At 39.5% G+C, this 27500-nt stretch overlaps 3 protein-coding genes across 4 annotated transcripts in view; 1 reads left to right on the top strand and 2 right to left on the bottom strand.

The window, feature by feature from the left end:
- Positions 1–2321: 2321 nt before the first annotated feature.
- On the top strand, positions 2322–9985 carry LOC138043017 (uncharacterized). 2 transcript variants are annotated; one of them, XM_068889116.1, is made up of 2 exons: positions 2322–2451; positions 4796–9985. In XM_068889116.1, exon 2 carries the CDS (start codon positions 4811–4813, stop codon positions 6053–6055), a length of 1245 nt encoding a protein of 414 aa, XP_068745217.1. In that variant the 5' UTR covers positions 2322–2451; positions 4796–4810; the 3' UTR covers positions 6056–9985. The 2 variants fall into 2 exon arrangements, with proteins under 2 accessions (XP_068745217.1, XP_068745218.1); XM_068889117.1 differs by lacking the exon at positions 2322–2451 and adding an exon at positions 2725–2807.
- A 1023-nt stretch (positions 9986–11008) lies between these two features.
- On the bottom strand, positions 11009–14518 carry LOC138043016 (nuclear receptor-binding factor 2-like). The gene is made up of 4 exons (XM_068889115.1): positions 14384–14518; positions 13372–13456; positions 12354–12394; positions 11009–11844 (listed from the first exon to the last, which is right to left on the bottom strand). The coding sequence occupies exons 1-4, from the start codon at positions 14402–14404 to the stop codon at positions 11101–11103; spliced, it is 891 nt and encodes a 296-aa protein (XP_068745216.1). The 5' UTR covers positions 14405–14518; the 3' UTR covers positions 11009–11100.
- A 2364-nt stretch (positions 14519–16882) lies between these two features.
- The window catches only part of LOC138040165 (SCO-spondin-like), a 26184-nt gene continuing 15566 nt past the window's right edge, over positions 16883–27500 (bottom strand). The window contains 3 exon segments of the mRNA XM_068885942.1: positions 16883–20671; positions 20674–21908; positions 23773–23882. Of these exon segments, the coding sequence (XP_068742043.1) occupies positions 17331–20671; positions 20674–21908; positions 23773–23882 (4686 nt within the window). The 3' untranslated portion in view covers positions 16883–17330.

Raw genomic sequence — 27500 nt, 5'->3', positions numbered from 1 at the left:
CAAATCGGAAACCGGATCCGAAATAATTAATGTTCACGAAACAAAAGAACAAAGCAGAAATAACAATACCTAATTAGGAAGGCCTAATCGGAATAACAACGATTCTTTTGTGCTCCGCGTATGAAAGTTTGGAGAAACCAAACGAAGACTCAAAGACAGTTTTAATGAGCACTGCACACCAGTCGACAAACCAACCAACGTCTCGAAGCCTACCATAGTTTCAAAACACCTCCTCACCAGGAGCTCATCAAGAGGAGCCTCTATCTCCTCTAACTCCTTGAGTCAACCCTTTCCTGACTAAATTTACTTTTAGGAACAGGTTTTTCCCGCGAAAAGTATCATAATTTCCTTGACGCTGAGATAGCTCTGTTTTGATTGGCTTTTACAACAGTGGGCGTGCTGAATGTCCCAAGGAAGATTGGCTTTTACAACAGTGAGCGTGCTGAATCTCCCAAGGGAGGTGTTATATAAATAAATCTACTCGGGAAAGGGTTGACTCCGCGTCCGAGGCCAAGTATGGGAGATAGAGGCTCCACTTACAGTGCGTTTCACAAAACCTTTGACAAATGGTTTCCGAAGTTCGTTTGAAATTCCCAAAGTTCGCTACGAACTTGGCAATTTCATTACGTAGTTGTCAATCAAATTGTGAATTTCGAAACGAAGTTGTGAATTTCACATCGAATTTCGTTAGGAAGTTGCGAAGTTCGTCGCGAGCAAAGTTCACATCATTCGGTGTAGTTGGTTTGGTAATATAACTACAAATGAATTTAAACAAAGTGAAAAAATTTCTCAACCAAGCAAGACTAATTTTTTGATGTTTACTTCTTAAAGGTAAATTATTTGAGAGGTACGGAGCCGGGACTTCACAGATGGCGCGACTCGTATCTTGTTTACACTAGAAATGTAAGGACAAAAGTTGAACAACATGACATTGAAATGTTTTGTTTCTTGCGCTATTTCTAGAATGATGTATGTCCTGAAAATAGGGTTTCTTTTTATCTCTGATATATTTAACTGTAAAATACTTTTTAAGCAACCATGCGTAGAAGTTCACACGACAGAAATTGTATTCTATTTTTAGGCAGGTGTCGGTTGATATCTGGGAATATTCAGTTTTCAACTTTTTATAACCCATTTTAAAACCAGTAATTCGCAATCAATGTAACCACAACTTCTAAGGAAATTCCGAGAAATTTACACCGAACGGTGCGAACTTCTCTCGCGACAAACTCCTTAACTTCCCAACGAAGTTCGTGGTGAAATTCACAACCTCGTTTCTAACTTCACAATTTGAATAACAACTACGTAATAAAATTGTCATGTCATTTCTGTTGCATAACCTTGTACTGAAAACTGTTTGAATCTTGGAAGCAACTATTTCAAACTTAACAGCCAAGAAGATTTAGTTTTTTGAGATTTTGGCACGGCATTCTTTGTGGCAGTTGAACCTTCCGCTTCACTTTGACTAGTTTCCTTGCCCGCGCGCCGGTTAACCTCAGAAATATAATAAATATCTTACTAACCTCGTTTTCTCGGTCCGTACTGTAAGTTATGGATCCTCACTTGGGCCATAAATCAACGGGAAAAAAACGAAGCGCGAAGCGCGCGGGCCATAAATCAACGGGAAAAAATGCGGTCCGTAACTTACAGTACGAACCTCGAACTCGGTTAGTAAGAGGTATTTATTGTATCGTATCCGTCGAGTCTGTTAAAATCTTTATCTTTAGGGCTGTATCAAATCACACGCCACATCACTATTCAAATTGTAACGTCTTTGTTAACCGAAGTCATTGGGATCCGCTCTGACGAAGGGCTAACACTCGAAACGTCAGCTTTTAGAATCTCTCTCTAGTCCGGTGGCCAATTTACATCATCAACTCCGTTGATAAAACCAAATTTTTCCATATTGCTTGTAAAACCCTGATGAAGAAAGGCAGTGCCTTTCGAATAATTGGCTTTTTTCAATATATTCCTTCACCGTTATATCAGCTTTGCTCTTGTTAGCTTTTTATAATATTTAAATCACTGATAAGGTCCTTCACTAGGATCAGGTTCTTCTGTTTTGTTTCACGGGTCCTTGCTTAGAAAGTTATATCCTAATTTTGTGGTATTTTGAGGAAATGAGAAAAACAATAAAAAAAGTCCAAATCACTGCCTAATTAGATTGTAAGCCATTTTTATTGAAAAAAAAATGCGACAACTTTCCTGATGGCAGAAATACTTAGAAAGAAAGAAAGAGCAATAATACAAAATGAAACGCAATCATCATGAGGAAAACTACTGATGGGTAGCCTGTTTTCTAAACACAATGATGCATTGTGGGTACAACTAAATTTACGGAAAGGACGCGAGAAGTTATCACAACGAATCTAATAAGACGTCTATATTTTGATTACAGAGGATTTGTGTTCTTCATGACAACAGCTTAGTGATGAGGCCTTAAAAAACACTGTAAGTTAACGCTATGTTTGATTCGTGTTAGCTTATTGTAACTTGTAGGTGACCAAGAACTTTCACTGTCCTATTAATGAACTCCATCAAGAACGTTTCGATGGTAACCATGCATAACATGCACACCAGAAATTAGAATTGATCAATTACCGCACGTTTTTAAACATTTATAATTTAGGTTTTGGTTAAAAGTCGTAAATACATGCCATTAACTTTCCGATCATTAATTTATAAAGGCCGGCCGGTGATATTCGTTGAACTACGCCACCGAACGAGATGAAATTCGAACCTCAATGTACATTTCCAAATTGACAACGCGCCCGCCATAATGATCACAACACACAATTTTCAGAAAGGTAATTTCGGAATCACGTCCACGTTTCTCTAGTGTAATTTTGCAATATTTTTATCTCTCAAAACACAAGAGATTGGCCTGAAAAAGGTTTTTTCTTTAAGAAAGTCGTGAAGAAGGCACACAGTTGTATTTTCTTTCCGCGGTCTTTACATCGGCCATAAAAATTTCTTTTTCATATAAAAGAAGGAGAAATTCAGAAATTTTCACCCGAGTATACATGTAGAAACGGTAATTTGTCAATCAAAGTATCTTGAGGAAATTTAATAAGAGGAAGTTTGTTAGTTGTTTACCGGTTCGTAAACGGTTACAAAACAGTTATTTTGATGGACGAGATTATAGAGCTCTTCGATCGAGTGGTCCTAAAAATTTTTTATCACGTTACTCAGTCTAAGAACAGTGTAAGGCGGTTTAAGAGCATTCGAAACTTTTTAAACAATATATTATGTGGAAGGAGAGACCTCGTTCACTAAATAGTGAAGTTGATGTATGATATATTTTATCTGATTGATTCTGGATGTTTGCGTTGCTGTTGAATTTACTACAAAGGATCGTGAATGTCTGTTTACTTTATTGTTCAAAAACTCGTGAATTTTCACCAAATGTGTACAACTTTTTTCCAAATAATGAACGATTATCGCTTTCAAGTTCCTCAACGTTTCATGATAGCAGCCTCATGATCATACATTTCATTCAATTTTAAAAAATTAATAGTTTACGCAAATGCACAATCATCGCTCCTCTTGGCAAAACATTGTTTTGACAAGTGGGATGCTTACTTAAACTCATCCGACTTTTCAGACGCTGTGGCCCCCTTTGTCACCGGCATTTCGTGTTGTTTATTGACAAAAGTTATGCTACAAGTCACAGAGGACTGACCTGCGTTTTCTCAGTTTTTAAGTGACACTTTAATATAATTTCAGTACAAGATATATATTTCCATCTTATTCTTACATCGTGTTTTGCTAAAAGAGCCTCAAACTATGCAAGAATTGTTTCTAAATTTGTGTGAACATGGTATATTCACAGAAAAAAAAATCTATGATGTGGGTGTATATTGCAGTACTTAGTGTATTAATTAAAATCCTTAGAAATGTCTCAAAGCAAACAAAGATTGGTGAAAATAATCTTCCCGTCTGGTCAAAGACACTGACCAAATGGCACAAGGTGCTTTCAAAACACCGAATCAGGACACAGTGACCACAAAACCTTGGCCAGGGTGCTTCCTGGTTATCGGTGCAGGAAGGCTATGCACTAATAATAGTTGTTATTACAGAATTGAAATATTTCAAACATTGCCCTCTCTACCTGTCTTTTTACTTGTTTCGGCTCTTAAAAGATGGATTGACACTATAGTAATTGCACCACTCAATCTGAGTTGTTTTATGTATGCTACTTAGTCAATTTGTGTTAAAAGTACATTAACCAGATGCAATTACTTTTGGATGCACTATTACTCTTCTATGTATCTCAGTTTCTTGACTTTGCAAATTTCAGTGGTTGCTGATTTATAGTTTTATCTATTCATGACATGACCAAGAATTGATTATTACCACACAGTGCTATTAATTGATTACAAACCTGAAATCCCAGGAAATTTTGAGACAATCTTCATTAAATGCAATTCTGTCAGGCTTCTTTTAAACTTCTAATCTATCCTGCTGTATATGGTTTTTTTGTACCTTGTTCTTACTAATTATCATAATTTAGGCCCACAGTAATTGGCCTTAGCTGTTGCGATATCACTGCCAAGTACTTTATTACTTGTTTTATGTGTTGTTTTGTATTTCTGTTTGGTGTGGCAAAGTTAATAAAATTAATAAATGAATTTCCAAGAAATAAACTTGAAGGTAATTCAATCACTTAGTAATGAAACAAAGCAGTTCATTACTATTGTGAAGACTCTCACTCACAAATGTATGCAATCACATATAACATTTTCTTTTGTATAGAAGCAGAAAAATCATCCAAATATTATCTTCTCTACCACAGGTCTACCGATGAAAGATGGGCATTTCTGCTAGTATAGCACACTCTTCAAGAAAGTACCGTACCAATGAGTTACCTCATTCCAGAAGATCTCAAAATTCAGCCACTGAGGCCGAAGATGATAATGAAGATGATTTGGCAAGTGTATCAAGTTTCAGGCCATCAAGCCCTTTAGCACATCAGGATGCAAGAGCGTTTACTTTGGATCCAAAAAATGCAAAATTGCAAGAACCACGCCAGAACAGTAACAGACATGGTTACAATTATAGAGACTTTGAACATGGCAGTTATGTTGGTACTAGACAGAGTTATCAGGGAAGTTTGGAACCTGTGTCAAGAAGAAATGGTAATGGTTCACGTTCTACTTACAGCTTATCAAGAGGACCAGGTCCACGAGCTTTGGTTTCCCAAAGTACTCCCTCACTCTATACACCTGTTAGAACCATGCGAGATGTCAGAGAATATTTGATGAGTAACCCAGATTTATTAGCTGGTAAAAAGAACAGAGCACTGAGACATCCTGATGAAACTGATCTATATGGGCTGTCAAACAATCGCAAGCAGATGAAGATTAAACAAGGTATTTACATGGGACTTATCAACCCTCCCATCATCTATGCTATGGGTGCCAGACCTGATGAGCGACAACTAAAAGTTGATCAGAAGTTGTATCTCAACCTTGTTTACCCAACCATGAAGGCAAAACAGTTTCAAAACCAAGCTGTTCGATCACGCCCTCCATTAAAACCTGATGGAATGGTTGTTGTAAGGAAAGATGATAATTCACAGCAGCCTAATGGCAACATTAGAAGACCCATGCCTCAGATGCAAGTGTCAAGGCTTCGTGAACCACCTGCTGTGAAGGATATTCCTGAACTTCCACAACGGGAAGGAGCAATCTCTTCTACTTCACAAAGGAGTAGGGGCCATTCACAAAGTTCCAAAAAGAGAATTGCAAAAAGAGCAAGTAGTGATTATACCGATTTTCCACGCATTGTTCAAGAACCACTCTCAAGTCGATCTGTTAAGAGTGAGCAACAGTCACCAAGATACAAGCAAAGGAATGGTTTTGTCACACATGAGCATTCACCAAGAAAGCCTGTAAGTCAGGTTAGAGACAAGGAAAATGATGAGGTAGTTTTCACCTTCAATGTTGACGATCTTAATCTGAAGAAAAAGAGAAGCACAGAATCTGAACAGGTGGTGCCTCTGTACTACAAAAAATCTCTTCCCTACAGGCCAAGTTATGAATATAGGGCCTGACCTTTTTGCAACTTTTTCAGAAGTGTATACAATGTGCAAGTTACTGGTTACACTTTAAAGTTGTTACAGTATATGGCAACCTACATATGCATCTATGGATTTATGGTCATTGTCAAAGTTTAAGTAATTTATTAATTTTGATGCAGTCTCAAAATTATGACATTTGTATAATACTGTACGTGTTTTGATTCAGCTGTTCAAAAAACCTTGCAAAGCTGGTCATGTAAAGGATAGACCTGCAAAATGTATACATGTACCGGTAATGGCCCATTTGGTACAAAACCCAACTTGAACTACTCACTAAAATAGCAGCGTGTGTAATAATAATCCTTCAGTGCCACATATGTTGGTACATTATACTGTGAAAAACTAGATGTTTAATTATTTATCATTATTGCAAATTATGAGGTGATTTGGTAGCAGAAAGAGCCAATGAAACCAAGAGAAAAAGACATCAGGCAGGCACGAAAGAATATAAACAGAAATTTGTAATCACCATTCATCAGGCAGCGGTGGGTAAACTTGTTTAGTGTTATTTTTTGACAGTAATATTATCTGAAGAAGGGTGGTGCAGAAGAGATATCCTAACTGAACATCATTATTTAGTTCTCAATCAGTCAGAATATGATTTGAAGCTAGCAGGTTCAAGACACATGTCCCAGGTCATTGTTTCACCAACACAGAAAGAATCCTAAACATTCATTTATAAGCTGATGTTGGGCCTAATTATGTCCAAACATTTTTGTTAGGGCAATCTTAGCTTTGGTATTATAAAACAGTTAGGGTTGTTTTTGTATTGGTAAACAATGGCCTGTGACCTGTGCTTTTACCTGCCCCATTGGAGCACAATAGGGGGCCTTAAGCAACTTTAGTATAAATACACAGGTGATTATACAAAATTGCGCGCTCTCATTGGCTCGCTATCTCGGATTATCAGCCGATAATCACCTCGACGGAGCAGCTCCTCGACGGACAAAATGGCTGCCAGTAGTCGCTTAGCCACTGTAAGTGAAGACGATTTTGTGTTGAAGTGTTTTGTTTTTTTTTCTCTCTCTCTTTTTTGAAATAATCACCTGTGTATTTATACTAAAACAATTATTCGCCTCAGGCTCAGTGATTATCGGTGAATATTCACCTCGACTTCGTCTCAGTGAATATTCACCGATAATCACTTTGCCTTCGGCAAATAATTGTTAAATAACTTTGGCAAGCGTAAGAACAACAAAAATATACATGTAGCAAAAACAAGAGCCTGGCACACTTGCTTTACATTTTGGTACAGTTCTTTGTAGTTATCCTTAAAGAGATTTAAAAGTGAAATGGCCAATTTGAAGGTTGATTGTCCACACCATTTATAATTGCCAAATTAAATTTTGCGATTTGCACTTATTGGAAAGTCATCCCAATAATGTTGTAAATCAGGGCACCAGTTGTCCAACATGTCATTGCTTGAGGTCCCTGATAATGGAAGTGGAAATTTATTCCTAAAATAGAGTTTTGTGTGGAAGGGAGAGCCAACTTGCTGGCCCACCATTTATGTCATGTACATGTATGTTAAAAAATACATATTTTCAAAAATTGTACTACCGGTATCTTTGCATTTAAAGAAACAACACTTAAATTTCATAAACATGCAACTGACTGGATAGCTTTTCTTTTATTAAAGTCATTAGATTTTTCCTTTGTTACCAGCAATTACAAATTCAGTGGCTTAAAGTGCCCCTGTGATCAAAAAAACCACTTCCTTTTTTCCTTCAGATTTTGAAAGTGTGTTTTCTTAACACCTGACTGGCAAAATGTTGAGCTTTGATTTTTATCCAAAGGCCGTTTACTTTGAGTGTAAGTTTTGGATTTCATGGTCCGCCATTACTCACATTCAAAACTGACGGATTGGACCTCAGACGGTTGGATCCAGGAAAAAGTGACGTCAGAGGCTCACTTGCTTAAAATTTCAGCGTGTGAACGCAGCTTATTATATATGCAAAGCGTGAGTTTAAAAGTCTGAAAGCCCAAAACCCCCGTGCTGCATATTAATTCTGTGGCGTACACACATATTGCATTCTTAAACTAGTGAGCCTTTGACGTCATTTTCTCCTTGATCCAGCTCTCTCAAGAACATAATGTTAGTAATGGCAGACCATTAAATAGGAAAATTACAGTTAAAAGAAAGAGGTGTCTTTTTGAAATCAAGGCTTAAAACGTGGGTCACTTAGCGTTTTGTTAACATAGTTTTGAAATCCAAAGAAAAATATAAATTGATTTTTTGGTCACAGGGGCACTTTAACAAGCCAAGGGAAACTTTGTTCAGTTTAAGAAAGCCCTTTCCTTCCTTACTCTCCTTTTTAGTTCCTTCTTTTAATATTTGGGGATACTTTCAAGAGCTACATGTGAGATTGCAAAAATCCATCAATTTAATACATGTGCGAGTAATATTCTTTTGACGACAATGCTATTTGAGCACAAGAGATCTGTTACTCAACCAGGGTTGTAAGAGAATAGCCAGCAACAGTACTAAAAGAAGACAGCTAGGACAGCAACTGCTCATAATTCCCCTATTATGGTGGCTGCCCTAATTTTGGTAGCCCCTTCTAAAGAGCATAGAGACTGAAGACAATTGCTAAGAAATTACATGTACAGTACCGCTCAGAAATACGTTAACTGCGCATACGCAGTGTATACGCACATACGCGTATGTTCATACGCGCATACGCGTATGTTCATACGCGCATACGCGTATATGTATACGCACATACGCGTATGAATGCATATACATGCGCGTCTGCTTTTCCTTTGTTATTCAGTACCATAAATTTCCTTTGTGTTGCATTGTTGTGTAAAACAAAGCACTTTTGGATCTGAATAAAGCCACGAGCCGATAACAGAAAATTCACATACTCCAAAAGCTATCATCTTACAAACGCGCAAGTTGCTTCGCATCGCGAATTTACTGGATAACAAGTAGAAGTATGATAAAACCTCAGGTATCCCTGCTGTTAGCTTTAGAATAGAGTTTGCTGTTTATTGGTGTAATATAACATTAATAATAATTAAAGTGTACGTGTAGCTCAATCCTTACACAGTGCATGGCATTAGAACAGCAAACTCTGTTCTGAGGCCCTGCCCTGTCAGTGCTTTGTCAATGTTTCATGTTACTGTCGGAAATTTAAATTGCTGTCGCTACTTTTTAGGCCATGTCACCTGTCGGAATATACCCTGGAAGAGCCTCTATTCTACTAATATTATTATTGTTCTGTCAGACACTCACAGAAGTCTGATAATAATACGTAATAATTATTGTTATTCTGTTTTCATCTTGGATATAAATATTATTTATGTTCTGCATCATATTAATTACCAACAATCATGTTACTGAGTTTGCTGTGGCTTGAGTTGTCGAGTAACATGGAAACCTCCGAGGTAATGGCAGTGTTACACTGATCTGTAAATCCCCTGAAGGAGACAGTTCGTGGAAATTCTGGGGTGGGTTTTATCCAAACATTTCATGACAAAAACATGCATTGATTTGATTTTCTGGTTCATTTACATTTTTCCACTATACATAATGTGACTATAGGTAAATGCATCCCACTGAAAACAGGCAGTCAATGACTGCGTTTGGTTAATACAATGGAAGCGTTAATTTTTGCATAGTGAATAATAGAGACCGATTGAATGAATAGATAAATTCACATGAAAGTGTCGGAAGTATTTACTGTACGGGAGGGGTAGTAAAATAAGTGGGTGGAGAGAGATCACTGAATTGGCAATATGCCAATTCTAGAACTTTTCCCACTCGAGCAGAGAATTGATTATCCATAAGATCTTACATCGCCAGCAGCATACATGTACAATGAGAACCAAAGAGGAAAGACAACTGAGCAAGTCAGTAAAAGATGAAAACAATAAATTTAAATGCAAAGTTGCAATGAACTGAAAGGCTTACTTTGCATGCTTTTATTCCACCCAAGATACTTTAAACGTTGACTGTTTCCCTGCAAAAGGACAAAAAATCATGTGTCCCTTGCATAGCCAAAATGATGACAGCTTTGCAATAAAGTAACTTCAAAAAAGTGTTTTGCATTAATGTCCTCAATGTGCATGAGCCATCGTGTAGGATATTCCTTAGTCATTTATGGCCCAAGAGGTCCAGAAAACTTGGCAAACTATTTCCAAGACTACTGGTATTTTAAGTTATTAGTTACTTGAAGTTCGAGGATTAGGATTTGGCTACATTCACTTCTCTAAAAAGACAGTGGGTAAAATCTCTAAAATATCATAACATGATCTGCATTTGGGGAAACAACAAGAAAGCATCATGATGATTTCCAATAAGGTTGTAGCCCTCCCACAGGGGAATTTGATTGATGCATTTTTCATTACATAGCCACATAGAGCGGTTTTCAAATGAGTGTCAAAACCAAAGTAATTACTTTGGCCAATCAAAAAGCACGGAGACAATCCAGTAAACCAATCAAAACTCCAAGTAATTAGACGTAGCCGACACAAAGCGCGGGAAAATGTGTATGCGCGAGCCACGATTGGTTTTGGTTTCACTTCTGATTGGTTGAAAAAATGGCATGAGAACTTTCAACCAATTACTGAGTGAAGTAAATGCAAAACCAAAGCAATTCGCTAATTACTGAATTCACTGAATTGAAAACCGCTCTATTGTCTCCATTAATTTTAACAGTGACTTCACATGCCATGAACTTGCAAAACGAATTTTTGTGTTGTGGGCAGTATAGTAAGCCATATTTTCACTTCAAGAAGACATGAGAAGTTGGAAAACGATAATGATCTTTTTTTTGTTCAGCAGCTTCAAGTGATCTGTCAACTGATGGCAGCAGAGGTAACGACCAATAATTATGTAAGATCTTTGATACAAAAACAAATCAACTACAGGGTACAGTACAAACAGCAAGTACAAGTACCACACATCACACACATTTTAAATGACTGTTGTAATGCCTTTAATGACAAATCTTAATCAGTAATCATTTACATTATTACTCTTTGAATTATTCTTTATACACTATGCCTTTTTGCTATGAAATGTTGTCTGTCTTACTGCACTCATAGGCAAACACTGGTTCTTCTAGTGGAGGGAGCGGAATATCCTCATCAAGTTTGCCATTATTTCCACCGTCATCTTCCACGTTCTTCTGTGCTCTGTCTTCAGGTGAAGATGTACATGTATAATCCTCCTTTATAACAGGTCCTATAGATTTCAGGCCATCATTTTCAGTACAAGTTTCAGATTCATTTTCAAATTTGCATTGTCTAGCATAGCAGTCAAACACATTGCCTTCAAGTTCACACCCAAATTTTAGCCTAACAAATTCACAAACATTCTCCAAATCTTTCTTTAACCTTCTATTTTCTCTGTTGCAGTCTTCCAAGTTCTGAGTAAGTGAAAGAACTTGTATTTGCAAATCTCTCACTTGCCCTTCTAGCTCCTGTACAGTTGATTTCTCATCTTTAGTAATGGCACCACACTCACATATGGAACTTGCTGACGAGACAGAAAAGTTCTCAGCCGATATCACTAAACTACTGGATTGCAATTGTTCAGTTCCTTTTTGACCATCAATCACATCCTTTCTGTTATTGGCATTGACTGCAAGGTGATTTTGCTTTTCCAAGATGTCTGTGTTTTGCCTCTCCTGTAAGATTTTTGGTTGCTCATGTTTTCGTTGTTCTTGTTCTACCTCCCACTGCTTCCATTTTTCCTTCAAAATTCTTTGTTGTCGGCAATGGTTGTTGCATTGCAACTGCAATGAAATCAATGCCTAGAAGGATGGAGAGAACAATATTGCCCCACTTTAATAATGTGAAACTCTCCATTATTTTGTGTGCTCAACTAGAGACACAATCCATCCAGTTGCCAGGATTAGGCTTATAATGTCATTTTATTCCTCGTGTTAGAGCAGGTCAAGGAATACACAATCTGTCTGAGACAAACTTGTCAAGTACAGGTATTTCAAGTGTCTGTTAAATTCCACCAAATTCAAAGAAAGGGAAAAGATGCTTAGTGCATACATGTAAATAAATTGTTTTAAAAGATGCATGGAAATCACATAAAGTAGATGCATAAAATTAATTATCTTTTTCCTGTCTTTATACTACACGACTACCGTAACACTAAAAATGATAATATTGTCCATGTCAGTTCCCAATGGTTGTCATAGCATCTTCCAGAAACAGGAGCAACTTGAAATTCAAATTTCCTTCCACACCTTTTCCTTCATATTATGTGTTGGTTTCAGATAAAATTACAAACATTGTTTGCTCAGTTTACCTCTTTGACTTCAGTCATTTTCATGGCCTCTTGGAGAAAGTCTGCATGGTACAAACAACATCACTATCACTAATTTATTTTCACTTTCTCCTTAAATTAACAGTTGCTTAAACCTTCAAATAGGCTATTGTGTCAGAAAACTGAAGCTCGTTTAAAAGCAAATGCTTAACTATTATAAGAAATCAATTCTGATTGAGGTGATCATCTTTCTTCTAAAAGCAGACCTAAAGTGCATTGTGTGGAGAAGCTCAATGATGCTTGTAATGGTAAACCCCAATAATTATTGCAAGAAAAACTCATCATCGATCATTATCATGCCATTGTGCAAGGGCAGGCAACCTAGAGTCCCATTAACAACTACTGATGACATCTATCCCCAGGGAAATTGAGAATCCTATGAAGCAACACTAGCTACAGTATACAGTTCTTTCAGCATTTGGCAAGAGTAAAGATTCATAAGGCTGTGTTTAACCGACTGACCCCTGGAAGTGTGACTTAACAGATTTTACTCTGTCTAATGCCAGACAATTTTACTCGTCAACTGGGGGTGTGAAATTGACTTAACCACTGGTCTTCCTTTAATGCAAGCCATGTAGATGACTTACTGATTTTGTTAAACACACCAGTTACCATAAGATTGTACTTCATTGTAAACGTATTACAGATTTCTGGTGTTGCAGGGACACAATCTATTTTTTTCTCTCCACAGGAACCACAAATGCTTCAGCTGCAACAGTGCGATGCGAATTCATGTTTTCATGACCGTGCATGTGCTATTGGTGTTCTTGCACTTTTCCCTCATAACACATCATAAATTACTTCTGACAACCTATGATACATGATTTCCTAAACAGCAGCTGGCACTTCTACCAATGGGCACCTTCATTATAACCCATATTCCACTGACAAACAAAATTTCTCACTGCTATTGTTTCAACAGATACAAACCATTATCCTTTCCTTGAAAAATAAGCTTTTTCACAATAATCATCATTGTTAACAACTGTCAATAACCCACCTAAGGCTTTTTGGTGGCAAACTATTGCATCAGAAAATTTCTTGTGGCTGACCAAAGTTTCAGCTCGTCTGTCCTGTTGATGGGCCTATCAGATATACATAACTTAGAGGGGGAGAGTTGATGTAGATGGGAGGAGGGGTCACTTGCTCTTTGTGTTTGAAACCAAATATTTTTTTCCAAGTGGGTACTTATAATAACTGGCTGTATACCAAGTGTTTAATTTCATTTACAATGTACATTTGCCTTTTTCATGTATTTACTTTATATTCTGTCGGACCTGGGAATGGCTAGCCAGCGAACACAGACGTACCATATTTCTGGTGGTCGTTTCCTTTTCGGGGGAGAGAAACGGCAGTGGAAATGCAGGCTAGGGGTTGGCTGAATGGAAGGATCTTTCTGCAGGTACCGGAAAGCATTGTATTTTTGGTCACTTAGCTATGTAATCTCTGCTCCGGTACCTGCAGAAGCAACCAATGAAAAAATACAGAAAGACGGATTGGACGGATGAAAAGAAACAAAGCACAGGCGCCCCAAGCTCAGTGTAAGGGAATATAAGGATTTGTATGGCAAAACAAAAACTCAGAGACCTGAGAAGATAATTTTACGAAAAAAATTCTCCATTATGGCGGGGTATTCTGCAGTTACTCCAAGCCTAACCTTATTGCCATTGTCGGTTGCTTCCTTACTATGAGGTTTTTTCCCAGATTCGACGCGAATAAAATTTTATTATGACCGTTGACAACCGATGAACTGATAATGGCTCAATTCGCGTCGAATCTGGGAAAAAACCTCACAGTAAGGAGGCGACCCACAATGGCAAGAAGGTTAGGCTTTTTAATTGGGAAATTTTTCGTAAAATTAACTTCTCAGGTCTCACTTCTTGCCTTCCCATACAAATCCTTAAATTAATTACCTCAGACTGAGCTTGGGCGCCTGTGCTGACACTAAATTATAAGCTTAATAGACGCCACTCGTGAACTGGTATTCTAGCTTATGTGAAGACTAAACTCACCCAGTTTATTGGATAATCCATGATGAATTTGAAACATTTGTCAAGTAACAACTTTACCAAGAAAGTTCAAAGTTTATAGTGGAAAACGTGCGGCACTTTGTTTGTTCTCTTCTCAGGTCCCTACAAACCAGAATATGCGCATGTGCTTGCGTAAAACACAGTTGCCGCTTTGCCTTCGCGGGCTAATCTCGTTCCCAGTGACTGTCAGTTGTCGTCAGAACGAGAAAGAAACTTGGTTCTGTACGTCACATGTTGTCTACTGTGGAGTTATATCTCCGCCAAAATTCGGAATTTGACAAATCCAAACATCGTAATGAGATATGTGCGGGCAATTGTCAAATTGAGCGCGCGCGTTTCATCGTATAAACTATTAGGTGTATTTATAAGCGAAGAGCTCAAATGGAATCATCATATAGATTACCTTGTTACCAAGGCATCCAAGAGACTCTATGCCTTGCGACTTCTGAAAAGAGTGTGAACACATCAGACTTATTGAATGTCTATAGGAGTAGTGTTTGGTCAATCCTAAAATATGCCGTCGAAGTTTGGCAAAATATCCCTGAGTACCTCTGTAATAGCATTGAATCAATTCAATTGACAGCCGATGAAAGACCGATTCATGGAAATGAAAAACGGTCCGATTAAAAAAATTGTTGCAGTGCAACAGATTTTTTGAAGTCGGGCCGACACTTCGAGAGAAACCGCCATGTCAATCAAAGGGTATGCTAGTGGGTAATAAGTGCGCATAAATACTTAAAAATTAAAGCGTTCAAAATAGCGGATACTAAAAGGACAACGGGAAGATCTTTTGAGGAAAAATTACAAGTTTTACGCAATTTACACGGTACGATTATCGGCCCGACAAAACGACAAAAATGCTTTTCTCAGCTTTGTCGCCATTTTCTTTTGCCCGTTTAGACTTCCCCTTGCCTCCGCGATCTGCCCCTGGGTCTCCGAGGATGTCATGCGTGAAGTTCAATTCAAAACTTGCAAGTTGAATTTGAAACTTGAAAGTCGAATGTGTCAAGAATGTGGAATACAGAATTTTCCACTTTAATGTCAAATGTCAAATTCATATCTTGGATGTCAAATTCAAAACTTGGATGTCAAATTAAAAACTTCAATGTTGGATATAAAACTTCGATGTCGATCATTAAAGAAAATCAAGACTCAAATTTGAAACTTGGATGTCAAATTCCGATGTTGAATTTTGGCGGAGATAGGCTCCATAGTCTACAAGTGTAAAAAATGGAATCTTTTTGTTTTCAAAATGCGTACAACTCACAACAATCCTGCAAAGAATCCCTATCTTTCTCTCACTGTCCATTTTCCAAAAACTCCGGTAAATATTTCATTTCAGTAAGGACAAATTAAAGGAGAAGCTAAAAAAAGAACACACACCGTCAGGAGCCCGTTACCCGGAGCCTCCATCTTCTATATTAACCCTATGAGTCAACCCTGTCCCCGATCTTTTCTTTTTTAGAAGCACCTCTCCTGGGTGGGGGATTTCGCGGGTGTTTTCACAATAACCTATCGTAAGAGACCTATGGTCGGCCACTGATTGCATCATGTGCAGCATACCCGAAAAACGAAGGTATTTCAAAATGATGAAAAGATATAGCAGTAAACACTTAATGACTGGTCCCGAAGGAAAGAGTTCATTTTGTTTGCCCAGAATCCCATTGTTTCTGGCCCGAGGCGCAGCCTAGGGAAACATTGAAATTCGAAGGAAACACAATTAACTGTTTCCCTCGGGACCAGTCATTAAGTGATTTGTTATATAGCACAAAAGAAAAACGTACAATGGCAACAACAACGGCGGTCGTCGGTCAACATTCGCGGGTAACATTCATAGATTTTGCACTGTTGCCCGCTCAGAGACTTTTGGCGGGAAACAGTTTTATTGCTGGATGTCATGTGACCTCGAAGTAATCAATGAGAGCGCGCGCTGTTGGGGGAAAAAATCAGCTATATACCAATTGGGGTTTACATTTTATAATACATATAGAGGCTCCAGGTAATAGACTCCTGACACCCTTCCATTCAACCAGGGAGGACTAGGAGGCCTGTGTCAAGAATCGGACAGACACATTTGGAAAAGGATAGATGGAATTCGTGGAAACTATATTGCACTGACAGAATAGGGGAGTAGATTGAAAATCTCATTCTACTAATTGATTCAGCTCTGACTCTTCTTTTTTGGGGGGAGGGGATTCGTGATTTTTCTATGCACGCGTAACACTACGTAACGAGTGGAAGCTGGAGTGTTAATGCGGACGCAACGTGTGCGACTTCCTCTTCCATTTCAATTTTTTTTAGTAAAAGTGGGAAACATGAAAAAAAAAAGGCCAATTTACAACCGCGGAGTTCAAGCTTGTAAAGCCCACGTCGGATTTCTCTTTGTAATAAGTCTGAGGATGAGCTACCAATACACCGGATTTGCTTGGTTTCAAACTGAAAAAATCTGCATTAATTTTTGAGAAACGACCTACTCTTGCACTTTGTTTAAAATTTGTCATTGTATTCGTAAATGCTCTTGAATATGACTGTCTTCCTTGATGATTTCAGAGACAGATAAAGGAGCGGTGAGAAGTGAAGTCCCTATAGTTCAATTTCCCTAATTACAAGCTCACGACCTTTCGCTTTTGACTTTTCATGTCATGCAGCACACTTTACCAAATAGGTGCGAAAAGGGTGGAGGTTAGACGGCGTTACAACTACATGTATGACAAAAGCAAAACTATTTGTCGTCGATTCATTAAGATAGTCCATTATAGTAATCCGTGGACATGAGCCATCGCGGTAGTCCATGGACTAGGGGTCATTGAAATGTACCTACAAGTTCCAGTTCAACTGCTATTTCTGTTAAATAATTTCCCGAAAAGATTTTGACATTAAGCGAAAACATGTAACTACAAAACATTGCACATTTATATTAGAAACAAACTCAATTATAAATATAGTTTTTTATCCACCTTGTGAATTTACTGTTTATGTGAGTCAACACGCTATATTTCCCGGGAGTTCCACATCGAGGATTTCCCCAGCTAATAATACCTCCCAAGAACCATTTTTTCTTCTTATTTCTGGAATCTGGAAATATAAACCCCCCTCCACTATCTTGCTTACAAGAGTCCCTAGCTCTTCTTGCATAGCCTGCACAGATCATGTTAGCAGTTACAGGCCAAGACTCTTTTTCGTAAGCTTTTTGGCAGCTTGAATGTTTTACAACTGGCATATAAACTTGTCTTAACTTAGAGGAAGGGCTGTCCGTTTCTGTAAAGCCCCACCCTAACATAACACCCATAGCACCAGGAATTACTTTTCGCCTTTGCTGCTTATTTGGTAAACACACCGGTCGTACATAGTCTGTTACGTTGACCTTCCGTTTGAGTTGTATCAGAGCTAAATCTGAATCAAACGTCCTCCAATTGAAGTCGGGATGGGGTACTATATCGAGGCTATCTATCCTTTGAATGTTGTGATCTTCAAGTGAAGAAGATATATCATGTACTCCAAGATGAATTCTTATGCCAGCTAAATGTTTCTTAGTGAGCCTCTTATAAACACAATGAGCTGCTGTGACTATCCAATCCTCTGAAATTAGAGATCCACCACACTGAAAAATGCCATTGATTGTTAGCACCACTTGCCATGGCCACAAACCACGAGCTGATTCGGTGCCACCAAATATCCTTAACCTCTGATGCCTTACATTCATATGAGTTAAGCTAGACTCCCCACATACGGGCAGGCAGTATGGCACATAATCAGACCAGGTGCCATCACTTTCACAATGCCGTAACCTTGGTCCATGTACGTTATAATTTCTGTTACAGTAATAAGTAGTGAAGTAAGAGCCACCCTGATTCGTTATTTTGTAATAACCATTTAGCGGTTTGTCAGGGTCAGGGCATGAATTTGGCGATACGAGATTGATTTTCGGTGGATATTTGACCAGAGGAATGACAGGAGGACATGAAATGGTGTTGCATTTCACTCCTTGTGAATTGTCTCCTTGACATTTCAGTTCAGTTGCATTGCTTTTGCATACCCTAAATCGTTTTCGTATCCCTCCAGCACATGACTGGCTGCAAACTCCCCACGAAGACCACCTGCTCCACGATGCACAAGGTTGCATTTCACAGATGCTACTTTCCACTTGGACGGGTCCAGTAGCCTCTGAACAGTTCCCAAGCTGAAATGGATTCATTCTCTTCCTACAGTATCGTGATCGGGTGCGATATCCTCTTGAACAAGTTACTGAACACCGCGACCAGCTTGTCCAGGAAGACCAAAAAGAATCATTTTGATAGTTATCAGGAAAACATATGGAAGCAGTGCAGCGTTTAACTATGACAGCCTTTCCATGACAACGATCACCTCCACCTTGAGGTTTAGGATGGTTGCACAATCGCATTTTTGCCTGAACTCCTGTCCCACAAGACGAAGAACATTCTGTCCAGTTAGACCAACTACTCCATCCGCCATTTACCTTACAGTATCGTAGATAGCAGGCTTTCACCTGCAAGTTTGAACCCACACAATAATCTCCTTCTCCTAAGTTGCACTTTCTAAATCTTTGCTGATTACCAAGCCCACAGCTTCGAGAACATTGAGACCAAGGAGTCCACTCATTCTCTATTCCTGGCTCAGGACAAGGTCCTCGATAACAGGCCCTTATTTCAGTTTTGTTTGATGTATAAACAATGCTTTTACTTTCAACAGACTTGCAGTTTGAGTCTATGCACGATCTGGTCCTTGTCTGTTGTCCCACAGCACATGTTTTACTACATGCCGACCAGCGCGACCACTCTGTCCATTTTCCCACCGCAGGACAAGATTGCTGAAAACACTGTTTGCTCTGGAGAGCATCACCAGAACAGTTTTTGCCTCCGTGTTCAGGTGATGGGTTATCACAGCTCCTATATCTTGATTTTGTTCCATTGCCACACGTCTTCATACAATCAGTCCAATCGGACCACTCACTCCATCTTCCATGAATAGCGCATGGTTTTTGCTGGCACATTTCCAATTCCGTGCTATTGCCAGTACATAAAGTACCTCCGCTGCTAGGGAATGGGTTGCTACAAGTTCGTGTTCGAAATTTTACGCCAGAAGAGCAGCTTTTGTCACATTCCGACCATTGTGACCATGCAGACCATTCACCATGAACGGGACAAGATGCCAGGGTGCATGGCTTCATTTCTTTCCCTTCACCCGAACAGTTTCTTCCCCCAAACTTCGGGAGAGGGCTATTACAGGTTCTGTGACGAAACTTTGATCCATTAGCACAAGTCGCACTACACTCACTCCACATGGACCATGTCGTCCATTGACCATGGATGGGGCATGGGCCAAAGTCACAATGCCAATCTTCTGAATAATTTCCTGAGCAGTTTTGTCCACCGTGCTGGGGTACTGGATTACTACAGCTTCTGCTACGAGATCTTGTTCCGCTGGCGCACGTCTTACTACAGTCACTCCAGGATGACCATGCTGTCCAGTGACCATGGATAGGGCATGGACCAAAATCACATTGACTGTTTTCATGGGAATTTCCAGGACAATCTCGGCCACCATGGATAGGCTGTGGGTTGCTACAGGTCCTGTTTCGAAAACGTGATCCCTTACCACACGTTTTGCTACAGTCAATCCATGGCGACCAAGCTCCCCAAGCGCCATGAACGGGACAAGGGCCAAAGTTGCAGTATCCAAACTCGGAGGAAATTCCTGGACAGCTTTGACCACCATGTTGGGGTGATGGATTGCTGCAACTCCGAATCCTTAACTGGGAACCAACAGAACAAGTCCTTGAGCAATGAGACCAAGGAGACCAAAACGTCCATTCTCCATCAATAGGGCATTCCTTTAAGGTGCAGTATTCCCACTGGGTTGAAGTCCCATTACACATGTTGCCGCCATAGTGAGGAGCAGGACTGTTACAGATCCTGTGTCTTGTTCTCGTGCCTTTTCCACAAGAAGAATTACATGGTGACCATGGAGACCATAAAGACCACCCTCCGTGAACAGGACAAGACCCCAGATAACATATTTGTGAAACAATACTCCTATCAGTCTCGGGACAAGGCTGGCCACCATACTGTGGCCTTGGATTGTTACAATTTCGTGTCCTGACTCTATTTCCCCAAGCGCATGTCACACTGCAAGGTGCCCAAGTAGACCAAGAGCCCCATGCGCCATCAACAGTACATGGTTGTCGGATACAGATGCGCGTCTCCTGAGAAACCCCTCTGCAACTATTATTACTCGCTTCAGTAGCCGTGCTTTACAAAATCTCATTCTTAATTCAATTCCAGAGGAGCATGTCCGGGTGCAATGGCTCCATTCAGACCAAGTCGTCCAGCGTGTTCCACATTCATTACCGCGACAGCTTTGGGTCCTTACACGTTCTCCTTTGCATTCCTTTCCGCCTTTCGCTAGCGTTTGATTGGTGGTGCAGTCTCTTCTCGACTCTTGTGTTCCACTTCCGCAAGTCGAGCTACAAGCACTCCACGGACTCCACTCCGTCCATTTTCCTGCGACACAAACGAACTGATCGTAAGCCACGTAAATCAAAGGTTTGCCTTTCACATGTTCTGGTTGCGAGCAAGTTGTCCGCACCCTAGAAGTATGAAGGTGTTTTGTCATGGTCGTAATCCAATTTTTCAACCAGCGCAGCTGACAGTTGCAGTAAAATGGATTACCATTAAGGTAAACAACTATTCCTGCCCTAAGCCCGGTGAATGCCCCATCTTGGATAGTGGAGATATAGTTATTTTCCAATTCCAATATCGCGAGCGAGCTAAGACGTCTGAACACATTTACCGGTATATTGGTTATCCTATTGCCTGCGAGGTTGAGTCTCCTTAGTGAACTCAAATTTGAAAATGTCTCAACGTGAATGCCGGTTAAGAAGTTGCTTGCAAGTGACAACCCTTGCATCGAGAACGTACCAAGGAAAGCATTTCCAGGAAGAGACTTCAGTCTATTGAAGTGCAGATGCAGTCGCTTCAGTGACGGCAGGTTTTGAAACAATTCCTCAGGGATATTTTCGAGTTCATTATTGTTTAGATAAATCTCCTGCAGATTGTGCAGTCCTTCAAATAAGCACCCAGGGAGCATTGACAGTTTGTTAAATCCTACGTTCAACGATCTGAGTCTCACAAGGTCGCGTAATACAGTCGGGGGCAAATCACGCAATTGATTTGACCTCAGATTCAAAGTCGCCAAATGCGTTAAATTCCTCAGCGCTTCTTCCGGGATGGTTCTAAGTCTGTTTGTATGAAGTGACAGAATTTCAACTTGAGGTGGAACAAAAGATGGGAATACTGACAATCCATCTTCGGATCCGCAGTACATATAAACCATGTTCGTTGCAGTACACTGACACACTCTCGGGCACTTCTCTAGTTTCTCCGCCCCACGAGTCGAAAACGCACCTAACAGAAATAACAAAGTCCAAACTATTCGGCTCGACATTACTTGTGTCAGCATGTTTATTTGCTTGATAGTTTTTGTGACGCTTCAAACTGGTCGCAGATGCAACTGAAGGAATAAAACCTGAAAAGCAAGATTAAGAACCACGTGTTATTCCTGTTTTATGTAAAGACACGTGTTCATTGTAAACTCGTGTAACAAATTTGAATAAAACTCTGCCAAAAGTAAAAGTTAATTTGTTTTCACAATCTGAACAATAACCCGATTGTGCTCAAGGCGAATCGTCTCAACAACAGACGATGTGAAGACATCGTTGGAACACCTGTCCCTGCGGCAAAACCGTGATCAGTGGCAAATTCAAAAATTTAAACAAATGGAAACCTTTGAGATAATGAAGGTCCTACTGTACGGGCAGTTTATCAATCACCAAATATAAACCAATAGCATGAGTGAATGACCCTTTTCGAGCACTTTAAGAAGTTGTATATTTCGTCACAAGGACACTGATAAATACTGATCAGTAAGTATATCTCTGCCAGTGTTCCAAAAAGCCTTGACGCTTTCTTTGTTCAAGGTCTGAACTTGAACATTCAGTAACACTGAGTAATTAGCAATCAGTTAAGGTGAGACGTTGGTTGCTTTCCGACAAGTGACACGATTTTTGCCATAGGGGAAACCTTTTGCTCGCTGTGTTACAGTTCAGCAACTTACCTGAAAATTTACCGTGTTTCCGAAATGTCAAAATTGAATATTGAGTATGAAATAACGTCAATCGTGTTATTTTACAAGAAACCATCGATCTTATCTTTTTCTTTTAGGTCGATTGATTTAAGCAGAGTCTCGTTAATAAGTCATAGTTAAATTCAATGTCCAAAGCGACGACTCAGTTTCGTTCAGTAATGTACTTGCGTAAACAGCGTACACCCTCAAAGAAAGCTTCCGTCTGCTCAGTTATTAGCTTTAGCTTCACGGTGAGAGGACTTGATTTGAAAGGATGTATTGAAAATTACGATCAAGCTAATCAACAGGACACAATGCCATTGCTAATAACACGCTGACAAAGGTGTTTATTAACTTAGATTTAATCATGGAGTAAACTGTCAAAACAGAGTAAAGTAGAACAATCCAAAAACTTTTGACCAAGTCTAGAAATGGGATTGAGCATTCGTGTTCACTGAGTTTTCTATCGGCAGTGCGTTGCAGTCCTCGAGATTTTTCCACTTACCGACTCAGGCATATTGAACTTAAAGCAAATAGTGTTGTCTATTTTGCGTCAGGGAAGACCCCATGCACAGATTGCTTTAACCACAAACTTTACAAAATAAACTGAAAGCAGCATTATCAGTTTTTTCTCAAACCTGAAAATTGACCATTGACACCAATTACACTAGTAATCATCAGTAAATTCGTTTTTGTAAAGACAAAATACTTCAGTGGTATCGGACCTACATAAAAAAGTATTCTCTTTACAAAACCACTGCATGAATATTAAGTATGCAATCTCGTGTCTTCGAATCCATTTTTCATCAAAGAGAACGAACTTTGCATGGTAGAAGCGGGTCACATTCCTTCCTGATCGTCTACATAAATGCGGAAATGAAGGTTCGTCTCTTCATTTCTTGCGTGATCTGTGGTCATAACTTACAACATCTTTCAATGGCGACACTATTCTAAGGATGGCCCTTTTACGCGATGAATGACTGTATCCCTTGCGCACGTATGTTTGTGTGTTTTTTATTTGGCTTTTTCTTAATGTTGCGCAAAACTAGAGCATCTAAATGGTGGAAAGTGGCAAACTGACTATAGCTCTGCGTACACCACGCAAGGAAGCAAAACAAAACAGTAGTCCGTGAATAAATACTGTTTATCTCTTATTGAAATCAATATTTTCCTTAGGGTTTTCTAGAAAAAAAAATCTTGCTACAACTGGGTCCGTGACTGAACCTGACCTGACAATATTCTCATCCTCGGGATCATCCTTTGTCACGTTCACGACACATCTATTTGACCTACTCCACCGCTTAAATAGCGTACAAAGATGGCAAAACTGTGCAAAATTCTTAAGAAAAAAAAAACAATTTTTTACAAGTTTACTCCAATCTTTTTAGTAATATTTAATGCGTGGTTTAAGTTTTCTCTCGTTTATAAGCTTAAATATGTAATTATGAGCTGAATTTCCTAAAAATTGTAACAAATGAATTACATGTGGTTTTGCCATCGTTACGTTTCAGTGATTTGTTGGTTGGCCCCTTGTTTGTCGCCTACTTGCCCTTACCTCACGCAGAACTGGAGAAATAAAATATCGGAGGAAAGTGACGGAGAATCTCTGATTCGCACGAGTGCCTTTGACAAACATTTAAACCGCAGTTTCCTTTCACAGTTTACACGGCTCTGCCACACAATAAGCTATTGAAGGTTTTGGAACTGGCTTAATATCCACGTGATGTGCAAGCAATAAGGTATATGGAAATTTTCAGAATGATTCAGTCAACGATTATAACAACGTTTTCTTCTAGAAAGATGACCCAGTGGAAAACGGTGATTCTGATATGAATAAATATTTAAGCGGAAACCGTTTTATTCACGGACTCTTGTTTTGGCAGGTTTGTGCGGAATAGAAAGGTTAATTTTTTTCCAAAGTCAAGTGCCATGTCAAGCTTACTTGTGAAGTACACACTGAGACAGCCAAGTGGATTTCACAGAGACCTGTCCGGTAAAACAGTATATCTGTATTGGAGTTGATACCTTCATTGCGGATCCAGCCTTAGCCTTGCGACAACTTCAATTATCCTGCTAATAAGGGCAAAATTCTTCGAGCAATTGTCGCACAACATTTTGCGTTGCAAGACTTAGTTGAGATGGTTGTTGCGCGCATTACCACTTCCTTGCGCAACAAATTTTCATTTGTTGCAAAAAGTAAAAAGCGACGTCTACTTTTTGCAACAAAAAAATTTGTTGCGCAAGAAGGTTGTAATACGCGCAACGCAACATTGTTGCGCGACAAGTTGCTCGAAAAATGTTGCCGTTATTACTGGGCCTTAAGAGCTACAAACACCATGATGTGTTACGTTTGTTTGTGTTTGTAGTAATGTTCTTTGAAGTTTATGGTTTCGTGATTGTCTATAGTATTTGAACCCTACGTTGTGCAAACACCGGCAACATTCAGTCTCTAGTTCAAAAAGGGAGAAGTCACATTTGGTCTCTTCTGAGGCATTTAAAAGATAAAAACTTGAAACTGCTTACCGGCATCAGGCCGTTTGCCCGATTCAACCAAGATTTCTAACCCACTTTGTTTCCTGCCTAAGATCCTATCCTGTCAAGTTCCATTACATGGAATGCCGAAGCCCGGCGAGGAAAGCGACATCGCGACGACTTTCGTAGAAATATTGCGGCTAAATTCGATTCCTCATTAAAATGGCGGCCTGATTGGTTTTGCCGACCTTTGGCTGCCGAAATGCTGCCTATCGGCTGTCCGAAAAGTGATAGTGAAAAATACTCTCGCACATCGCACACCTTTTTGTCTTGTGTTCGCATGCTTCATTATGAAGGGATCTTTGGTAGGTATTAACAGCTAATTTGGCGGCATTTTCAAACGACTCCCGAGATAAAAATTAACTTGCTTTTGAAATGGAAGGGTTGACTGAATACTTATCACGGGATTAGTGGTCTTTCTTGGTGCAATATACTAAAACAGAGGACTGTCACTGATTTCAGCAACTGGGACAGGGAAGCGAAGGTGACAGCAAGTAACCTCTCCTTAACCAGGCTGCTAAGTGAGGAATAGACTAGCACATGGCCTAACATTACGGAGTGAGCACAAAAAGGAGTGCGGAATTTTTTTTTTTATTGAAGTATAAATTTGGTTTTAGATAAATATGCGCAAGTTGAAATGAAACCAACAAGAAACGAAAGTCCGGGAAAAGGGAGAAATTATTCAGTGCCACGAACAGTGTCGGGTAAACAGGAAGGGAGGTCGCAAAAAATTCACCCTCGATGGTCATCACCATTTCCTCATTATTCGGTGCCCTTCGTAGATCGGATTAGGCGTTTTTCGACTGCCGTCACAAGACGGCATTGCTTTGTTTTGAAAAGGCAATTAAGCCAAACGACAACCCACAAAGCCTAAAGGAAAATCAAAAATCTGTGTTAGCGGAGCTTTCCGCTTCGGTGTTGTCGGAATTCACTCGGTCAAATGCAAAATGTGAAGCTAAATTATCCGAGCAAGAATTCTAGTGCAAACGGAAAATGACTGGTTAGGGTTAGCGTTAGCCAGTGCATCTAACAGCCATAGTCTTCGAAAGCACCTTCTCGTAATATTAGCAGGAGAGAGAAAATATCAGCAATATCAAAACAGTTTTGATACACCCTCGGAAGTACTTCAAATGATTTTGCCAGAAACTTTGTCTCTGCGAAACAAGTTTCGTTCGCTGATCTTAAGGTATTGCTTACAATGTTATCTTGTCATGGCTCTGCCAAACTCAAACCATAATCACAAAGTCAAAGCACGACCTTGTAAATTTACCGAAAGTAACCAAAGTTTTCGCCGATACCTTGGAACCGCTACCGATAAATTCTATTAAAAGCGCATTAAAAAAATAAGAAGAATGAGAGGATGACTACGATCTTACCAAAAGGATTGACTGGTCGACAGCCAAAATATTGCAATCTGATGCTCCTTCACCGTGGATAGAAAATGAACCTAGTTGAGTCCATTCACCTCCAAAAATCTAAACATTGAGATGCCTATGACTCACTTTTATTTTCAGAAGGTCGTGGTTTTTGACGAGGATTCATCGTGTCAGATGACTTAATATATGCAACGCCCAGAATAACAGCACAATGGAAATTAAGCCACCACCCTTGACAAGGGGAATTAACGAACAACTTTATGCATTTGATGTCATAATATTGGATCGAAGTTAAAGTGACTTATAGTTTTTAACAGACTAAAAGTATTTTTAAAGAGAAAAAAATAGATGTAGATGTTGTTGTCGCCGCGAAATAGGTATCAGACGCCATATGGCAGAGGATGGGATAGGTCTGGGCCGGGTTACGAAAACGACGGGGTGGGGGGCGGGAAAGAGGGGCGAGCGTTCTTTTCCCACTACGGTTCCTAGATCTTCCGACCCACCCGACAATATGGACGACCGACATACAAGCAGGCTAACCAAAAACTTATATATTTTATGCCTTGAACAAACTTCAATAATTTCTTATTGTTTAATTCTCCTGGCTACGTTACGAATGAAAAGATTGCATTTCGCCATTCTTTTGAACAACCACCCGTCGTTTTTGTAACCCGGCCAGACCTATCCATTCTCTTCAATATGGCGTCTAATCCCTATTTCGCGGCGCAACAACATCTACATCTATTTTTTTCTCTTTAAAAATACTTTTAGTCTGGTAAAAACTATAAGTTACTTTAAACTTCGATCCAATATTATGGACATCAAATGCATAAAGTTGTTCGGTTAATTCCCCTTGTCAAGGGTGTGGCTTAATTTTCATTGTGCTGTTATTCTGGGCGTGCATATATTACGTCATCTGACACTGGTGCTGAATCTCGTCAAAACCCAGCGACCTTCTGAAAATAACTGTGAGTAATCGACATCTCAATGTTTTCTTACTTTACTCTCTTTCTCATCTCAATTGAATTCCTTCTACCAACTTTTTTCAG

Source organism: Montipora capricornis, chromosome 3, assembly GCF_036669925.1.
Source record: "Montipora capricornis isolate CH-2021 chromosome 3, ASM3666992v2, whole genome shotgun sequence".
In the NCBI taxonomy this organism is placed as follows: domain Eukaryota; kingdom Metazoa; phylum Cnidaria; class Anthozoa; order Scleractinia; family Acroporidae; genus Montipora; species Montipora capricornis.
The sequence above is the reverse complement of the archived record's forward strand: the minus strand, read 5'-3'. Positions and strand labels throughout refer to the sequence as shown.